General features: G+C 41.0%; 1 protein-coding gene across 1 annotated transcript; it reads right to left on the bottom strand.

Moving 5' to 3' along the window:
- Nucleotides 1-9,869: 9,869 nt before the first annotated feature.
- LOC124066336 (ewing's tumor-associated antigen 1-like) lies at nt 9,870-14,929 on the bottom strand. The gene is made up of 6 exons (XM_046402622.1): nt 14,565-14,929; nt 13,990-14,118; nt 13,817-13,875; nt 13,524-13,633; nt 11,956-13,355; nt 9,870-11,231 (listed from the first exon to the last, which is right to left on the bottom strand). Exons 1-6 carry the CDS (start codon nt 14,596-14,598, stop codon nt 11,119-11,121), a joined length of 1,845 nt encoding a protein of 614 aa, XP_046258578.1. The 5' UTR covers nt 14,599-14,929; the 3' UTR covers nt 9,870-11,118.
- Between the last annotated feature and the right edge of the window lie 647 nt (nt 14,930-15,576).

The following is a 15,576-nucleotide window of genomic DNA, read 5'->3' as shown; positions in this document are numbered from 1 at the left end:
TCGTCATATTCTGAGCTAAAGTCTTTGGAAAGTCTATTAGTTCCGGATGTCTTCTTATCCCCTGGTTTCTCTGAAATTTTAAGCATGAAGCACACAGAAGGTCAGGTGGACACAGACACAGGCAAATGTAAAGAAGCAACCACACATATATAGTCAAACTCAAAAGGTATTTTTTCTCTCTCTTCTTTAGCTGTAAAGTGCACTGCATTGAAATCAAGATCACGATCTCATAATCTCACCACACTGACACATTTTTCTTTTTAAAGACTTAATTCTTTAAGGAAATAATTCATATTCTATAATGAACAATTAAAATAGTACCTAGCATTGTACTTTTTGCATTTCTATTGCATTGTCCGACTCAATGGACAGTTTTTCTTAACAAATTGCAGGCAGCAAAATCAAATCGTCTTTTTTATTCCATGCTTTCTTCTTCCTTGTAAAAACCCGAGCAGCTAATGTGACCTCGATCTGCTAGCCCCAGACAGAGGTGAGGAGTGGGCTACAGACGTCTGGTAAACTCATTTCTTTCAAACTCCACGCCCTGACTTGCTTTTTCAAACCTGATATCTTCATTTCCAACTTACACAGACTCAAGTGGCATCACGAGGTAATTTATCAGATTTTGTGCAGCAAATCCTGGAGACCAAATTTCACCTTTAACCAAAGAAAAAGAAAAATAGCTCCTAAAGGCCAAACAGTGCTCATTAAAAAAACAAAAAACTTTTAATAACCTTTGCTGTTAACCTTTCCCTCTCCCCTCAAAAACATTAAAAATTAAATTAAAATTTCTTTCCGATACAAATTGTATTGGTAGGTACTATTGATACTGGTTTTTTAGTTTTATGAAGCACTTCTCTGGCTAAATTTCAATCTGTCTGGCCACTAAACTGAAAGTCGTGAATAGCCTGAGCTAAAGCTAAAGCTAACTCCAAAGCTAGCTTTCACTTGATTTCACTTGACCTCTTTGACTGTTGGTTAGTAATATATAGCCAGAATGCAACAACCCTGCTAAAGTTAAGATGTGCTTTTAGGTTTGTTTTGTAGTTACAGCAAATCTGAAAAGCTGTAGCATGTAAAAGAAAAATCTGTATGGCATGTTTGTACAGTATATGTTTATACTGGAGTCAGGAAGTCAGATACAGGTTGTAGCTTAATTATGACCAAGTATGTAGTTACTGCATTTTTCCTTATTTTAAGGGCAGAACAGGTCCCTAATGCCTATCACATGTAAACCTTATTAAAATGCATCGTGTTCGTCATGACCTGGAGGTACGAGAGTAAACGACAAAAGACTTAATTGTCAGCTGAGAACGATAACACCTGGGAACAGCCAACGTCTTGTCCGTGTGGTTGGACTGCATTCTCCATACACACACACGCGCACGCGTACACACACACACACACCATTCAAAACAAAGGCTGATCAGTGAGGCAGAAGAAAAGTGAGAGGAGGCGAAAGGGGGGTTGGGGCGGAGGAAAAAAAAGGGGAAGCTGACAAGCAATGATTGATGTTCGCCCATCACGCGAGGCCTGACACTCATCCTCTCCCTCCCTCCATTTGCAACAAAGTCACCAGTGTGTGTGTGTGTGTGTGTGTGTGTGTGGGTGGATGTATGCTTTCCAGTATGTGTGTGTTCCAGACTAAAACCCATTCAATCAATAAAGTGTGACTCTCTGAATCACAGGGCAATAGCCAGATTGCTGACAGGACAGAAGACGAAGCGTAGGAGAGCACATTTCACATGTAGATTAAAATCCAGCATGGTAACCTTTAGTGTGGGTTGTGTGTGGGCGGTTGGGTCGTGGTGTGTGTGTTTGTGTGTTGGGGGGGGGAGTTAGTATCATGTAAACAGGCCTTATATGTCAAGGTGGTATGTGTGACATATGACAGGCATGTTTCGACACTATTGATGGACAAAACCAACAATGGGGTGACTTGGTTGCCAGCTGTTCTGGGAGTCCCTGATACAGTCCACTCCAAACTCACACACACACACACACACACACACACACACTATAAAACCTTTAGTTTGATTTGATTTACTTTTATGTCCTTCCTTTTCTGCAATCCAATGGTGAAAATCTGACCTGCTAAAGTAACAAAATACAGCATATATAACATCCATTTCACAAGGACATTTGATTTGAGAGCACTAAAGTTTCAGTTCCTAGGACATCCTCTAGGGGCGTGCCGAACGATGTCTTTGATATTGCTGGCAGTGGCAAGAGCAGTTTGGGAAGTTAGCATTCGCAACACTTCAAGCAGGCAAAAGAAAACACCTCTCCAGCATCATATCTAAGGAGATGATGTGTAGTGGATAAACGTTTTTAGTTTCAGAGATGAGGCCAATTAAAAATAAAAGTGAACCAATCTTATGGATTATTAATTTGACCGTACTTTATAAATATTATCAATTAATCACAAGACTCTCTTCACATGTTTGTGATGCTGAAGGGCCTCAACTAATTCAAGACTTAGGATTTGTTTTGCAGATACTTCTGTCTTCCCCATCAACCCCAAAACTGTGCAGATTGTCAAAGGAAAAAATAACCCAGACAGCAGTATAACCTCTCATTTTTGACATTCTGTGTTTTGAGGTCCTGAAGTCACAACTCATCCTGACAGTTAACAGTATTTTACAATATTTGTATTGTTCCTTCCCTCCTAGTTTAGCAAAATGGCTCATAAATCAAACATTACTCTTTATACATAAAAGGAAACAGTTCACAGGGGAGCAGAGCACGTTTGCAAGGGGATGATAAATTCTTTCAACAACAACCAAATGCAAGTTAGAGGCTAACTTACCCTGGAAATTTCATACCAACCTCCATTCTGGGCCCTAGTGTATATCAGCCGCAGGGATGTGTCCTCCATTTTGGCTCAGATGTCTCCCATGTTTCCAGCCTCTTATTCCATACTGCAAACTTGGCAGCTAGCTAAACCAACAGAAGATGGGACCGCTTCAGAAGCTAAATGCATGGTGAATTCCCACGCTGCCAGGAGGGCTCCGGTTCCTTGTGAGGACTTTCAAATCCAAATGTTCAAACAAAAACATACAAATCTGTTCTCTCCGATCTCAGTGGAGAAAACACAGGGCAAAGCCTTGATGGAAATGTTTCATTTCTTTTCCTCCCAACAGATGCTAAACGAGCAGCACGTATCTCTTGATTTGCATCTTTAGTTGCTTTGTTGATTTGATAACACATATTTGCATTTGGAAACAGCTCGAGTAATTTGACTGGGGACTCCCAATTTGCCTTTGAGGAGAAGACTGTGCTGCAAACATTGCTTTGCTTTGAGCTGGCATTCCTTTCCTTTGCTTTCTACTTGGCATACATTGTGTTTGTGAGTGTGAGACAGAAAAAGGGTGTATATTAGAGAACATAACAAAGAATTATCATGTTATAACTGTGTGAGAGAGTGTTGATATTCTGTCCATATGAGCCTCTGTACACCTCTTCAATCTGTCACACTTTATCAAAGTCAGGAAATGTAACTGCTGACAATGAGCTGACAACGCTGAGCGCTGGACCTGGACCAATCTCTAAACAGGGCTTTGTGTTTGTGTGTTCTTGTGTTGCTATACACAAATCAGCTCACAAGGACAGAAAGATAATGAATATATAAGTTAAGAATTTTACCAGTCCTATTGTGTTTAATGGGCTTTAAGACTGAATTTAGGATTAGGATTAGACCAGAGTAAAGTGTAAGGTTTCAGCTTTTATGTGTTTTGCAAGGGGTATTTGTACAGTCTGTACTACCTGGATGAGTGCATGTATTTTGTTTTTATATATAGGACATTTACTCTTTGAAACACTTGGCGCCAGATAAGTATTTTGCTGAGAAAAATCTCATCGCATACAGTAAAGGATGCATGTGGCAACAACAGAATTTTATTTTGAAAGACTGTGCAGTTAGTTAGAAGGAGCAGTAAACAAGAAAGGGAAGGAAAGAAACTCAAGCCATAAATAGAAAATCCTAAGACTAAAACAGTAATAATTTGCAGATTGGCATTTTACAACCTATTCATATGAGCCTATGCAGTATTCTAACTTGTTTTGGTTAAAAAAAAAAAGCCTTTGCTTTACAAAAACTTCCAGGCTCTGGATAATGCCACTAGTCTTAAATGAGAGCCAGATGATCCAACAGTACAAAGACTGGCCATCATTAGCTACTCACCATGAGCATGCAGGCACAGGCAGGACCCAGCATGACCCTGAAAGGTCACAACAACCTGTGTGTGTGTGTGTGTGTGTGTGTGTGTGATGGGGGTGGTAGTGTTTGGAGCACAGAGGAACCCTCGGGCCTCCGTCCCACAGGAGGTGGTCAGCTGGCAGGTGCTTGTGGATTGTGTGTGTGTACAGTTGATCTACTTTGCACATTGCTGAGGGAACTCCTTGGCCTCAACAATCTTGCTTTCCCTTGCATTTTCTTGCATTTTCCATTGTGTATTTCAGCATTGCCTCTGTGTGTGTGTGTGTGTGTGTTAGTCCAGCAGCTGGAGTTCCACTCAGCTGGCCTCTCTTTATGCAGTCCTGCTTCAAATAATGAACTGTGTCTCAGCACAGTGGGAGCCATTTTAACTCAAGAGCACACAACTCACAGAAGCTAGCACCCCTTAACATTTTAGCACACAGCTAACAAACTGATTCTCTTACTCAACAACAAAGCAACAACTAACCCTGCAATTACTGCTGAGTCCTTAAAGATGAGCCGGCATTATGTGAAAGCCCCGATATAAAAATGATTTGCAGACTCTTTCTGCCCAAACTTTTTCAATAATAACAATCCAGCTATAACAAAGTGTGTGCTGGAAAGCAAATCGCTAGCCTCCCTGCATCTGCTGCTCCTTTTTTTTTTCCTCAGGGGAAGATTTGGCACCTCACTGTAAAGCACAGCAACAAAATTACCTCAGCCTAAACCTGTCAACAGACCATTACAGCCCACGCTGACTATTACGGGCTGGGGGAAAAAAACGGCCAAAGCCATTGTAGCGCAAAGGTGTTGGCAGATGTAGGCTGGAGGAATGTGGCAACAGGGATATTTGTTGGCTGTGTGCAAGAGAGTCTTGTTTCTCAAAACAGAGTTAAGTCTGCAGACCCTTATCAGCATGCTTAATAAAGCGTGGTGATGCCAGGATATCAATACAGGATCAGTTTTATTTAAAAAAACTGTTTTAACAGTGCAAAAAAAACAGTTTTAACAGTGCACAAGACAACAGTGCACAAATTTTGAAAGTTTAGCTGATTGCAGAACTTTCACTCTGCTAATAAATCCTTCACAAGAGGTGCTTTTTCTGTTACCTACTCCTTCCATTCCAAAGCAATGATTTTTATTGTAATAACAAGACTTTGGTAGACAACTCCTTCCTCCTTATCATTATTATGTCTGGGTGACTTTGACCTTCCTTCATGACTCTTTTTTTCTTTCTTTTCTTTGAGAGAACACAGTCTATTAATTAACCAGTTGTAAATTTACTGGATAAGATGTGTTGACTCAACAACAACAACCTGAGGTTTGCCTCAGGCAGATGAAAAAATCACTTTCAATGTTAAGGCTTTACATCACATAACACTCTGCACATTATGTGTAGAGACAGAAAAAAGTTCACGCCAAAGAATATGTCTATTAGGAACTGTTGAAAACTAAAAATGAAAGACTCTCACCTAAATGTTTAATCAGCTTTAATGTCTTACAATATAATCATTCAGCTTTCTTTCTGTGAATTTCCAACAAATTCTGTTAAGAGCAGAAAATGTTTAATCAATACATGGTCAATAACAGTAAAATGGTTCCAGAAAAACAACATGAGAAAAACTTTGTCTAAACAATAATCTTAAAGATGACACTACACTCCCCCAGCACAGTGAACTCTACACTTAAGCATTGCTCCATCATGTTCATGGGCTTTCCATCACTGTCTTCCATGGAAGGGGGGGGGGGGGTGGCACCCCCCAAACTCTCCTTCCCAGTGGGGAGGGCAGTCATACCTGGGGGCCCATGAATGGAACCCTCAGGTAAAGCGCTGTTGAAACAAATCTAAAGCTGCCTAATGACACGCACCGTGAAACTCTTCACAGGTCATTTACGCTGCTGACAGGCTGCTGCCACAGTGCTGCACACCTCCTCTGCACGGATGTGTGTGTGTGTGTGTGTGAGAGAGAGACAGACATGGAGAGGGACACAGATATACAAACAGATGAGAGGGAGATAGCCAGAGTAAGAGAGGAAGAAGGAGTGGGATGTATGTGTGATATGTATTAGTCATACATTGGGAGGTAATCTGTGAGCTATGAAAACAGCATTTAGCCTTTCTGCAGTGTGGCCTCACAGCATGGGAAAGCGATTAGAGATGCTATCTCCAATGGCTTCTCTGCACTTGGGTTAAGGAGGCACTAGCTACCTCAGGTCGTATTTCTGAAGACGTTTAATTTATGTTTGCTGTTCTTGGAGTCTGTTTTCCAGAACAGTGGATGCCCTTGGAAAATTTTGGCTCTTATTAATCTACTGCAAATGCATCAGTAATCCAGCACACTGGTATGCCTCCAGGTCTCATTACTCACTTCCGCCACTTCAATCCCATACTGGGATGGGTGTAGAAAGATGGCAAGGAGAGGCAACAAAAAATGGGGATAAATGCTACTCTTCCAGCTCTGGTTCCTAAAACAGTATCACTTTAGACTTCTACTGTAAATTGCCAAAATTGCAAAATTTTAAGAAGTGGGATATAACTTGACGCTTGAGCAGTACTCTTTTCACAATGCTTTAACAGCTTAGTGAAACTTCTGGAACAGCTGGAAATGAGGTAACTGCACTCACAAGGCAAGAAGATGTCAAGTGAAATTAAACTTGACCAGCTTGGATCATCGTAGTTATTCAATCAAATGATATTTGAGATACAGAATATGCAAGAAAGACGGATTTGTGGGTGGTGGATCATTACAAGTCAATACTGGAACAACTCTTACTGCCACAGGGTTTTATAGTCCATTTTTCCTTTGCTGTTTGCTTAGTTTGGCATAGCCATCAACATGACAACCTTTCACACAAATGAAATCAAACAGATGAAGAGTCAGTGGTGTGAGGTTATGGTGGCAGGAATAAAATCAATCCTCTGATTCCAGTTCTGCTGCTTTGTTGCTGACATCTGACCTCCCAGTGCAGAGGAAAGAACTAAAGACACGTGGGGATAAATTACCTATCACATTATTATTATCAATGGAAAGATCATAATTAATTCATGCTTTTAAAGATTTAAAAGCATGAATAAATTATGATTTTTCCATTTTTTTGTTTTGAAAAAATCTGTTTGGTATCACTATTTAGTATTATTCAACCTATGATGTGACCTGACATATAGACTGTGCCTGTAGTGGTACGTCATCTCAGCAGATGAAAAGACTGGGCTGTAGGTTTACCTGCCATAACATCCCTGCAACAGTTTATGTGGGAGTGATGACCATAACGTATTCAATTTACCTGTCCAGAGCAGACTGCTGACTTTGAAACTGTGTAACAACGTGGTTTCAACAAAGACATTGTTTTGACCTATGCAAGGGAGGTCAAAGGTCATGCAACAGCAACCTCTAAGTTTTCACGCCTTGAATCTCTACTCATGATTACCAAGTGCTAAACGTGTACATGAAGAGTAAGATGTATGGACAAAAGTGATAAACCTTTAACACCAACTTGGTGTTATATGTGAGCCTGTTACTTGCATGTGTATCAGTGCAGTAAGTTGTGTTTATATGATAAAGAGTAACTTGCGCGTCTAAACTTCCAAATTATGTTAGCATGTCTTTTCAACAGTAGTAACATTACATATTCAGTGAATTTATCACACTTGCTGAGTAGACTGCTTCTGTCTCACATGTTTAAGAAAATATTTAGTCTGTTTTGTTTTTGTAACAAACTTTACTCAACATATCAGATAACACAACCCTAATCTGTCCATCACACACTCTCCTTTTCCCCTAAATTGCTACCACACCATCTCAGACCCTTTCCCAACTTCAATTAATGTCTCCACACATCAGTTTCAAGCTGCAAATTCCCCTCTTCCAAAAATGAAAACATTCACATAAGAATAGACAGTTTAAACAGGTGCCATGGTAACATAATCGTCACTGCGGCAATTACTGCCTTATGCCTGACTAACAGCCATAAATCATTCTTTCTCTACAAAGAGGACGTTGTGGTGCTCCCACTCCCATCCAATAATCAGAAATTGCTCCATGCGCGGCGTGACGAGTGGGCGCTGAAACAGCCCATTCTTCTGTTTGGCCGACGATATTTCGCTCTCTATGGCGACATTACAGGGATCCTTCAGCGAGCACGATATTGTACCTGCTCGACACCTGTTAGCTTTAGCCAAGGGTTTCATCAGATAGTTGAAATAAATACTAGTCATCATCATAACCATAATCATAGTCATAAAATCCAGGGGCCTTTATGCTGTTGCCAAATTGCCCTGCCATCTGATTTACAGTCGGACTGCAAGGGGAAGGGAAACAGATAGGGCAGGGAGGAGGATGGAGCCTATTACGTGCTCCGAATGGGATAAATACTCCAATATACACACCTGCAGACCACCCGTCTCACAGACACACACACCTGGGAACTCACAGGCATGTAATGGCTGGGGAAGGGCTTGAAAGAGGAACACTGAAGAATTCTCTTGGGATTACAAAGAGGAACATTGTATTGCTGTCACACACACTACAGCAGGTGAGTAGAGTGATAAGGGGCCAGAGGACAAATTAGCCCTCATATTAAAATAATCCCTCATGTCTAATAACAATGATATGTTCCACACTGAGGCCATATTTGCACATCTACAATGGTCTTCTCTTTCAGGCAGCAACTTGTTGAAAACAGATTCGACTGTTTGCGAAATGGGCCGGTCATATCTGCTCGATCTGTCAGCAGTCCTAAGATACAAGGAGGTTAGAATAATGGATGCCAATAACTGTAGTACGGAGGCTGTCTGTGTACACTCCAAATCCTGACCAGCTGTCTGATACAAAAGTGAGAGCCAACGATGCAGCAAATAGCATCAACAGTGAACTTCAATGTTACACAAGGTCCAGCTAGAAGTGTTACTCAGCCTGTGAAAACAGCTGCACGATGTCATCTGTGCCTCCACTGGGAGTTTTTCTACATGTCATCAGTTATCAGTTATCTCAGTTCATGCTTGAAACTTTTTTTTGATCTAGTGTTGGCAAGCTGGAGGTGTGGGTGTCAAAAGATGGAGGCATTAGGCAGGTAGATGGATCGTAAGGACAGAAGCTATCCAGTTGCATTGTGGGAAACGTAGGACTGAGTGCCTTTTGAGGACTAAAAGTCAGGATGTCTTTGTCTCGACTGATTTGATTCTTCATTAAAGTGTAAATCACTGGAGTACACCTTCATGGCCCAGCAGACACTGTACTGATTAAACCTGATTTTGGCCCAGACTTAGTCGCTCCCAGCTAACTTTAGAATCAGGTCGAATTTTTGCCATACTGGTCGTCTTTGACATTTAGCTTTAGGAGGGTACAACACCAGATTAATTGTCAGCATGCTCATCAATCTGCCTCATGGAAGATCAGTTGGATCTCTGGAAGGTCAAAACGTTTGGTCTATGAGCCGTCTTGCAGTTTGAGCTGTTCCGTGGTCCGATGTCAGCGTCTTCAGCTGCGTAATTTTTCTCACTTTCAGTTTGTTGATGAATGAAAGTAATGCAGCCTTTCTCTCTTTTTGTCAACACTGCTGAGAATATGTTTTCAGAACTTTAAGAATGCACCAAGTATGATGTGTAGAAGTTTATTGAAAGTGACAAATGTTTCTTCCTTTCTTGTCAGATTTCGTAGGTGGAGCAAAAGTACAGAAAATGGTAACATGACCCCTCAGAATGTGGAAAATAGTTGGACAAGTGAAACTAATGAATAAAAAGCTACAAACAATCAGTATTGAGCAGATATTTCAAAATATCCCATCTTGCGAGGTGTACATCATGAAAGATTAGAAAAATCTGAGAACTCATGAAATGAAAAACTAGGAAAAAGTCCATCCTGTTACTGTGAAGTAACAGGGGCTGGAGTCAGATTAGTTACCACGCACCAAGGCACTAAAGGTGTGGGTCAACCCTCGCAACAGTATAACTTCTAACAATTGCATTTAAAGGTGTATATGGCTACAAAAGTAAACTGCCATAACACCGTCTTTATAGCATAAAAGTAGATTCTAATCCGTGCAAAACTGAAGTGACGAAAAATGTGACAAGCACAAACAAAATGAAGAGGAAAAACAAAGCAAACATGAAATATATATACATAAAAAAAGTGCCGAATCATGGCATGCTTAGTTTCATGGATAAAACAGACATTTTCTCATTCATGAAATGTACAGTACGGTTTAGCCCCAAAGAGGAGTTTTAGATCATGTTATAGATAATACTGTCTTAATTTACTTCAATTAAAGCAATGTTCTTTGATTGCAAAGTTATGAGAATTCCCAAACATTTCAAGTATGCATCGTGAGAAGTTGCAGGCACATAATCTGTCTTATCAAAGACTACTACTGTATACTACTGAGAATACAATAGTAACTGCCTGTTTTAACTGTAGATTGTAGATATCAGTTTCTGATGGATAACACCAACAACACATTGTGTTTTGATGTCTCTTACACTGCAGTTTGAACTATTTACTTTGAAATGAGGACAAAAATCAGCCCAAACATTTCAAGTCCAAACTGTGTGAAGACAACTGAAATGATTATGCTGGAAAACAGAATATGTTTTAATCAGCATTCAGATGTAAACTATTTGTTTAATTAAAATGTCAAGACCAAAGCTCAGGAAGATGATGCACCAGATCAGACTTGCATCACACGATGTACAAAACTCCCTTCTTGAAAACAGGTTTTCACATGAGTAGTAAAAACGTCCAGCGGCTCTTACAACAGGTATCCACTTGATTTTGATAGACACTGGGTCTTTTTAGTGCAGAGTTACGCAAAGCTTTCAAAACCTTGTGACCTTGTGTGAAATACCTAGGATGTTATTAAGTTAAACAGGTGATGGAAACACTGGTAAATAGTGTTGAGTTTAGTAAAGACTTCGGAAAGCTCCTCTATAGTTTTTGGGTGTTCTGCATTCGCAGTCGTCTCCTGGCCAAGGCTTCCTGTTTCTTCCTCTCGATTTCGACTGCAGTGCACTTCCCTGTCATCTGGCTTGTGACAAAAACTGGAAAAGAGGAAGGAAAGTGAGAAAACTGAATGGAAACGCTGAACATGTTTTGCTAGGAAATACTCACAATTAAAACACTTGAAAGGAAAAGGGGAAATCTGCCTTAAATCAGGACTTGTGCTTCATTGCTATGGCCTTGAACAACTTTGTTCTAATGTTAACATAAAAATATTGCTACCATAACTTAGACTAGCGGGTACCTAAGGTTAAGGCTCATTTGCAAGTTAAGAAAGAAAAAAAAAAAAAAACATCCCTGCATGTCCAGAAGAAAAGCAGTTTGCAATTCATTGGCAGTGAAGCTTCCTGAGGTTTGGAGTCTTGACAGCATCACAAATTAAAGCCATGGCACTGTGTTTACTGGCTTTGGGGGAGAATTGTTCATCTGCACATGGACTGAACTAGCAATGATTATAAGAACATGTGACATCTGTTTTACTTGTGAGTTTTCACTTCAATATCCAGTTTTAAACCAAAGCACTGAGGACAGAAAAGATGGAAGAAAATTGCACTGAGTTAATCAGAATAAGCATTTATCAAGAAGAGTAAAAGCACTCAACTTTGTCCTAAGGGAGGTGCCTTTAGTTATTACGTATTTTACTTAAGTAATTTAACAACTGCATTTCTGAAAATTGTCTGTACCTTTTTAATGAAAACTGAGTTACTTATGGCTTTTTCTTTAACAATGCAATCCCATATAATATTAAACATTCAGACAGCTTACCTTTGTTGCCTATAACCGCTGAGTCAGACACATTTCTTTTGAAGGCTGTGTGACAGGACTTGGACTTGTGTGGTGTCTCGGCTGTCACCGTATGTGGCTTCATATCCACATTCGCAGCCTGGAAAGTTCCACAGGAGTCCCTACAATGGCCCCCACTCATGTGGCTTCCCGGGAGGCTCTGAGACATCCATGATTTGCTGTTGGCACCTTTCATGGGAATGTTCCATCCTTGGTAGTTCACAGCCTCATAGCTAGTCCCCGGTAATGAGTTAGAACGAACAAAAGCACATGGAGACTGTCTATTAGCCCTGGCAGTGGCACTTGTGGACCAGGCCGTATCGATTGGCAGTGGTGCTGTGGTTTTTCGCTGTCTGTCTAAAGCAGTAACTAGTTTTTCTTGGCTGTTGGGGCTCACTTGCTGTGACTGACTGTTGGAGATCCTCTCCACACTGTCACATACCTGGTAGAGCAGCGCATCGTCATCCCCATCATCCCATAAGCTGTCTGAAATGTCTTTAACAGAGTTTGCTGCGATACAAGTCTCCTTCTGATCATTAGTGATCTTGTCAGGTTGAGTAGGCAGTGTCTTAATGTTAGAAGATTTTGGCTCAGACATCTGTGGTTTAGGTTGTAGAACAGTGAAGCTGGATTTGGAAGACACCTTGGCAGCCACCTTGGGCTTGAAGTGAGGGTTGGCCTCAAGCTTGAAAGTGCTTCGGTTGGTAGTCTTTGGTTTGGGGCACAGTTCCTGGAGTGCACTGCAGCTTGGCTTGGAAGACAAGTCTGAAGGTTGATGTGCAGAGTTTGCATTTGCAGTAGGTTTGCACACAGAGGTGAACTGAGTAGTATTTGTGTTAGTGTCTGGCTGCATGTTTGTTTTAGCGTCATGTTGTTGGTCAGGATTTTGGGTCATTGCCAGCACGAAAGAGTCATCAAGTAGGTCATCATTCGCCCAGTCATCATCAAAGTCATCAGAACTGTTTGCACTAAAACCACAAAATCCTTTTATTTCAGCAGGATGTGCAACTGGACCACATTTGTCAGTTGAACTGAGCTTTGATTGTTGGGATTCAGCTGAAGGTGTGGTTGCAGGTTCGGCTTTTGTGTCCTGTGAACAGGCTGATGCTAAGGAGCCCTGGCTTAGCCGGCCGCTGACCTTCTGAGTGGGGCCGTCAAACAGAGCGCGCAGCTCTGCCTCCACCTGATCCGATGAAGATGGAAGCTTTGGGTCCTTCATGTTGCTACGGAATGATGACTCAGTCAGTCTTGTCTTGGATGTGCTCCCACATTCACTGAGATTGTTGTTGACAGTGTTGAACCGTTCAGAAGTTTCCTTGTCTTGTTGCATGTTTTTGTCAAACTGCCTGGCCAGTTTGACGAGGTCCTCCACATTGCTCTGCCTGTAGAGAGCAAACAACAGCCAAGGAAAATAATCAACAAACAATAATAATGATAATAATTAATAAACAAATAATTAAAAAGGTGCTACAGGTAAAAATGACCAATAGTGCCTGCATGTGGTGTTTGTTAATGTACGGGTTAAAAAAGTCAATGAAAAGATTACACACCGACAGGACTTTTTCCTGACTCTTGGCTTCGGAATATCAGGAGTGCAAGGGACAGCACTGTCACCGATCCACTGCAACAGAGGAGATTCAGTCCCCTTCCGATTCACATCCTGTATAAGACACAAGCAAAACACTGAAGAATTTCTTTCAAAGTATTAAGCGAACAAGCCTAAACATCTTATTCCAGCACACAGAACTGAGTGTTTAGTGTTACAGGAAAGGGAAATTTTCCCCCATGACATTCAGACATGGTGAATCAGGAGTGAGTTGTTTCCGAAGAAGAAACATCTAACCTTTGGAGCAATTCGGTTGACAATATCTGCTATTTCCACGACTCTGGTGTTCCTGTGCCCTGATAGAGAAAACAAATTAAAAGCAAATACTTGTTATACTACTAAAAACAACACAAATTACAGATGATACATATGACCCAAGTTATCAGATGTAATTTGTGTGTGTTGGTTACCTGTATTGGCTGGAGTGGGAGATGTAGAATCCCAGAAAATGTCCTGTGATGGTTCAACATCTCCTGGAGAATCTCCATTATTTAAGACGGGGTATCTGCTGTAGCCTCTGCTCTTAGGACTCTGCAAATCTGTGTGAGTGTGAGGTGTTAGAGCAGCTTAATGAAAACATCCACAGTCCACTAGTTAACTACCGCTACCCTTTAATATATTCTCTAAATTGTTTTACTTGTTCATACTTTATATTTTAGCACTTGATACTTTAAATACTTGATTTCAAGCTGCTCTGTGTTTTTGTCTTTGCACTGATGTCACTGGATACTGAATTTCCCTCGGGATCAATAAAGTATCCATTCATCTATAAACAAGCTCACTGAAAAGCGGTTTTATACGTATGAGTGACAAACAGCGAACATTTTTCCACTTTCACATATTAGGTTTCCGCCTAATGGCCGCCACTCCTGCGTGTATGCGGATGGGGTCAAATGTTCAACAGCCACCAGCTTATTCCGTCATTAAACTACACGTGCTAAGCAACAAATCGGTGTCCTCTCGTGCAGCCGATCCGCAGCCTCACCTTTACACACGGGTGATGTTGCCGTGCCAGGCATCTGCTTTTCTGTTTCACTGTCCTGTGATTTGCTGTGACAAAGTTGGGAGACACTCGGCCACAGCTCAGTGAACTCGGCAGCGCGAGCAGCAGGCTCCGACACGGTCCACTAAACCTGCGGTGGTGACGGCGCCACGTCCACCGAACATTATTGAATGAGCTGCTTCGTGGATGCTCGGCGACTCGGAACAGCGCGGCTTATTTTTTCTATTCAGTTTGTTCGTGTTTTCGCAAACACGGTTGTTGTGTTTTCGTCTGCAGCTCATTCATTCCGAGTGAGCCGCCATGTTTTTCCGCGACGTCATCAAACTACGGATGCCGGGCAGGATTTTTGTCGCAGGTGGTTCGACGACAGACAAGCAGCTGTCCAAAGCTGTATGTGTGTCAGTATTAGTCTTGAACGGCTGACGTAGGACTATAACTAAGTTACCCACTGGAAAAAAAACAAAAACAATAATGCCTCTCAAACTATACACAGTGAATGTAAACTAGTTCATGAACGCAACGAAATACAAAATGAGGAACACATTGGCAGTTGTTTAAAGTACCTAAGTAGTCTGCACAAATACTGCGATTACTTAGCTGGTATCTGGACACTGTTCTTATGCTACTTTATACCCCTACTTGATTACACTTTAGGGGGAAAAACTGTAAGCCTTCTTCACTAATGTACTTTTGTCAGTGAGTTACTTTGCAGATAAAAATTAATAAAAACCTTTGAGCATATAAAATTGGTAAAAATTAGCTTCACTGCTAGCCTCATCATTGAAATAATGCTTACAGTTAGAAAACAAATGATATGACCACTGATGATCCCCAAACTTGTGTACCAGAGCTTCAGCCTGTAAAACACCTGTAAACAAAATTAAAATGTCCCTCATCATGTTGTCAGTTTCTGGAAGCATTACTGCTGTTCTGAGAAAACAATTACCACATTAGTTTTTTTCCATTTCAAAGTCACGTTCAATTTTACAAAAAA

The sequence above is a fragment of the Scatophagus argus genome, chromosome 10 (assembly GCF_020382885.2).
Source record: "Scatophagus argus isolate fScaArg1 chromosome 10, fScaArg1.pri, whole genome shotgun sequence".
In the NCBI taxonomy this organism is placed as follows: Eukaryota; Metazoa; Chordata; class Actinopteri; family Scatophagidae; genus Scatophagus; species Scatophagus argus.
This window is presented reverse-complemented; position numbering and strand designations above follow the sequence as displayed.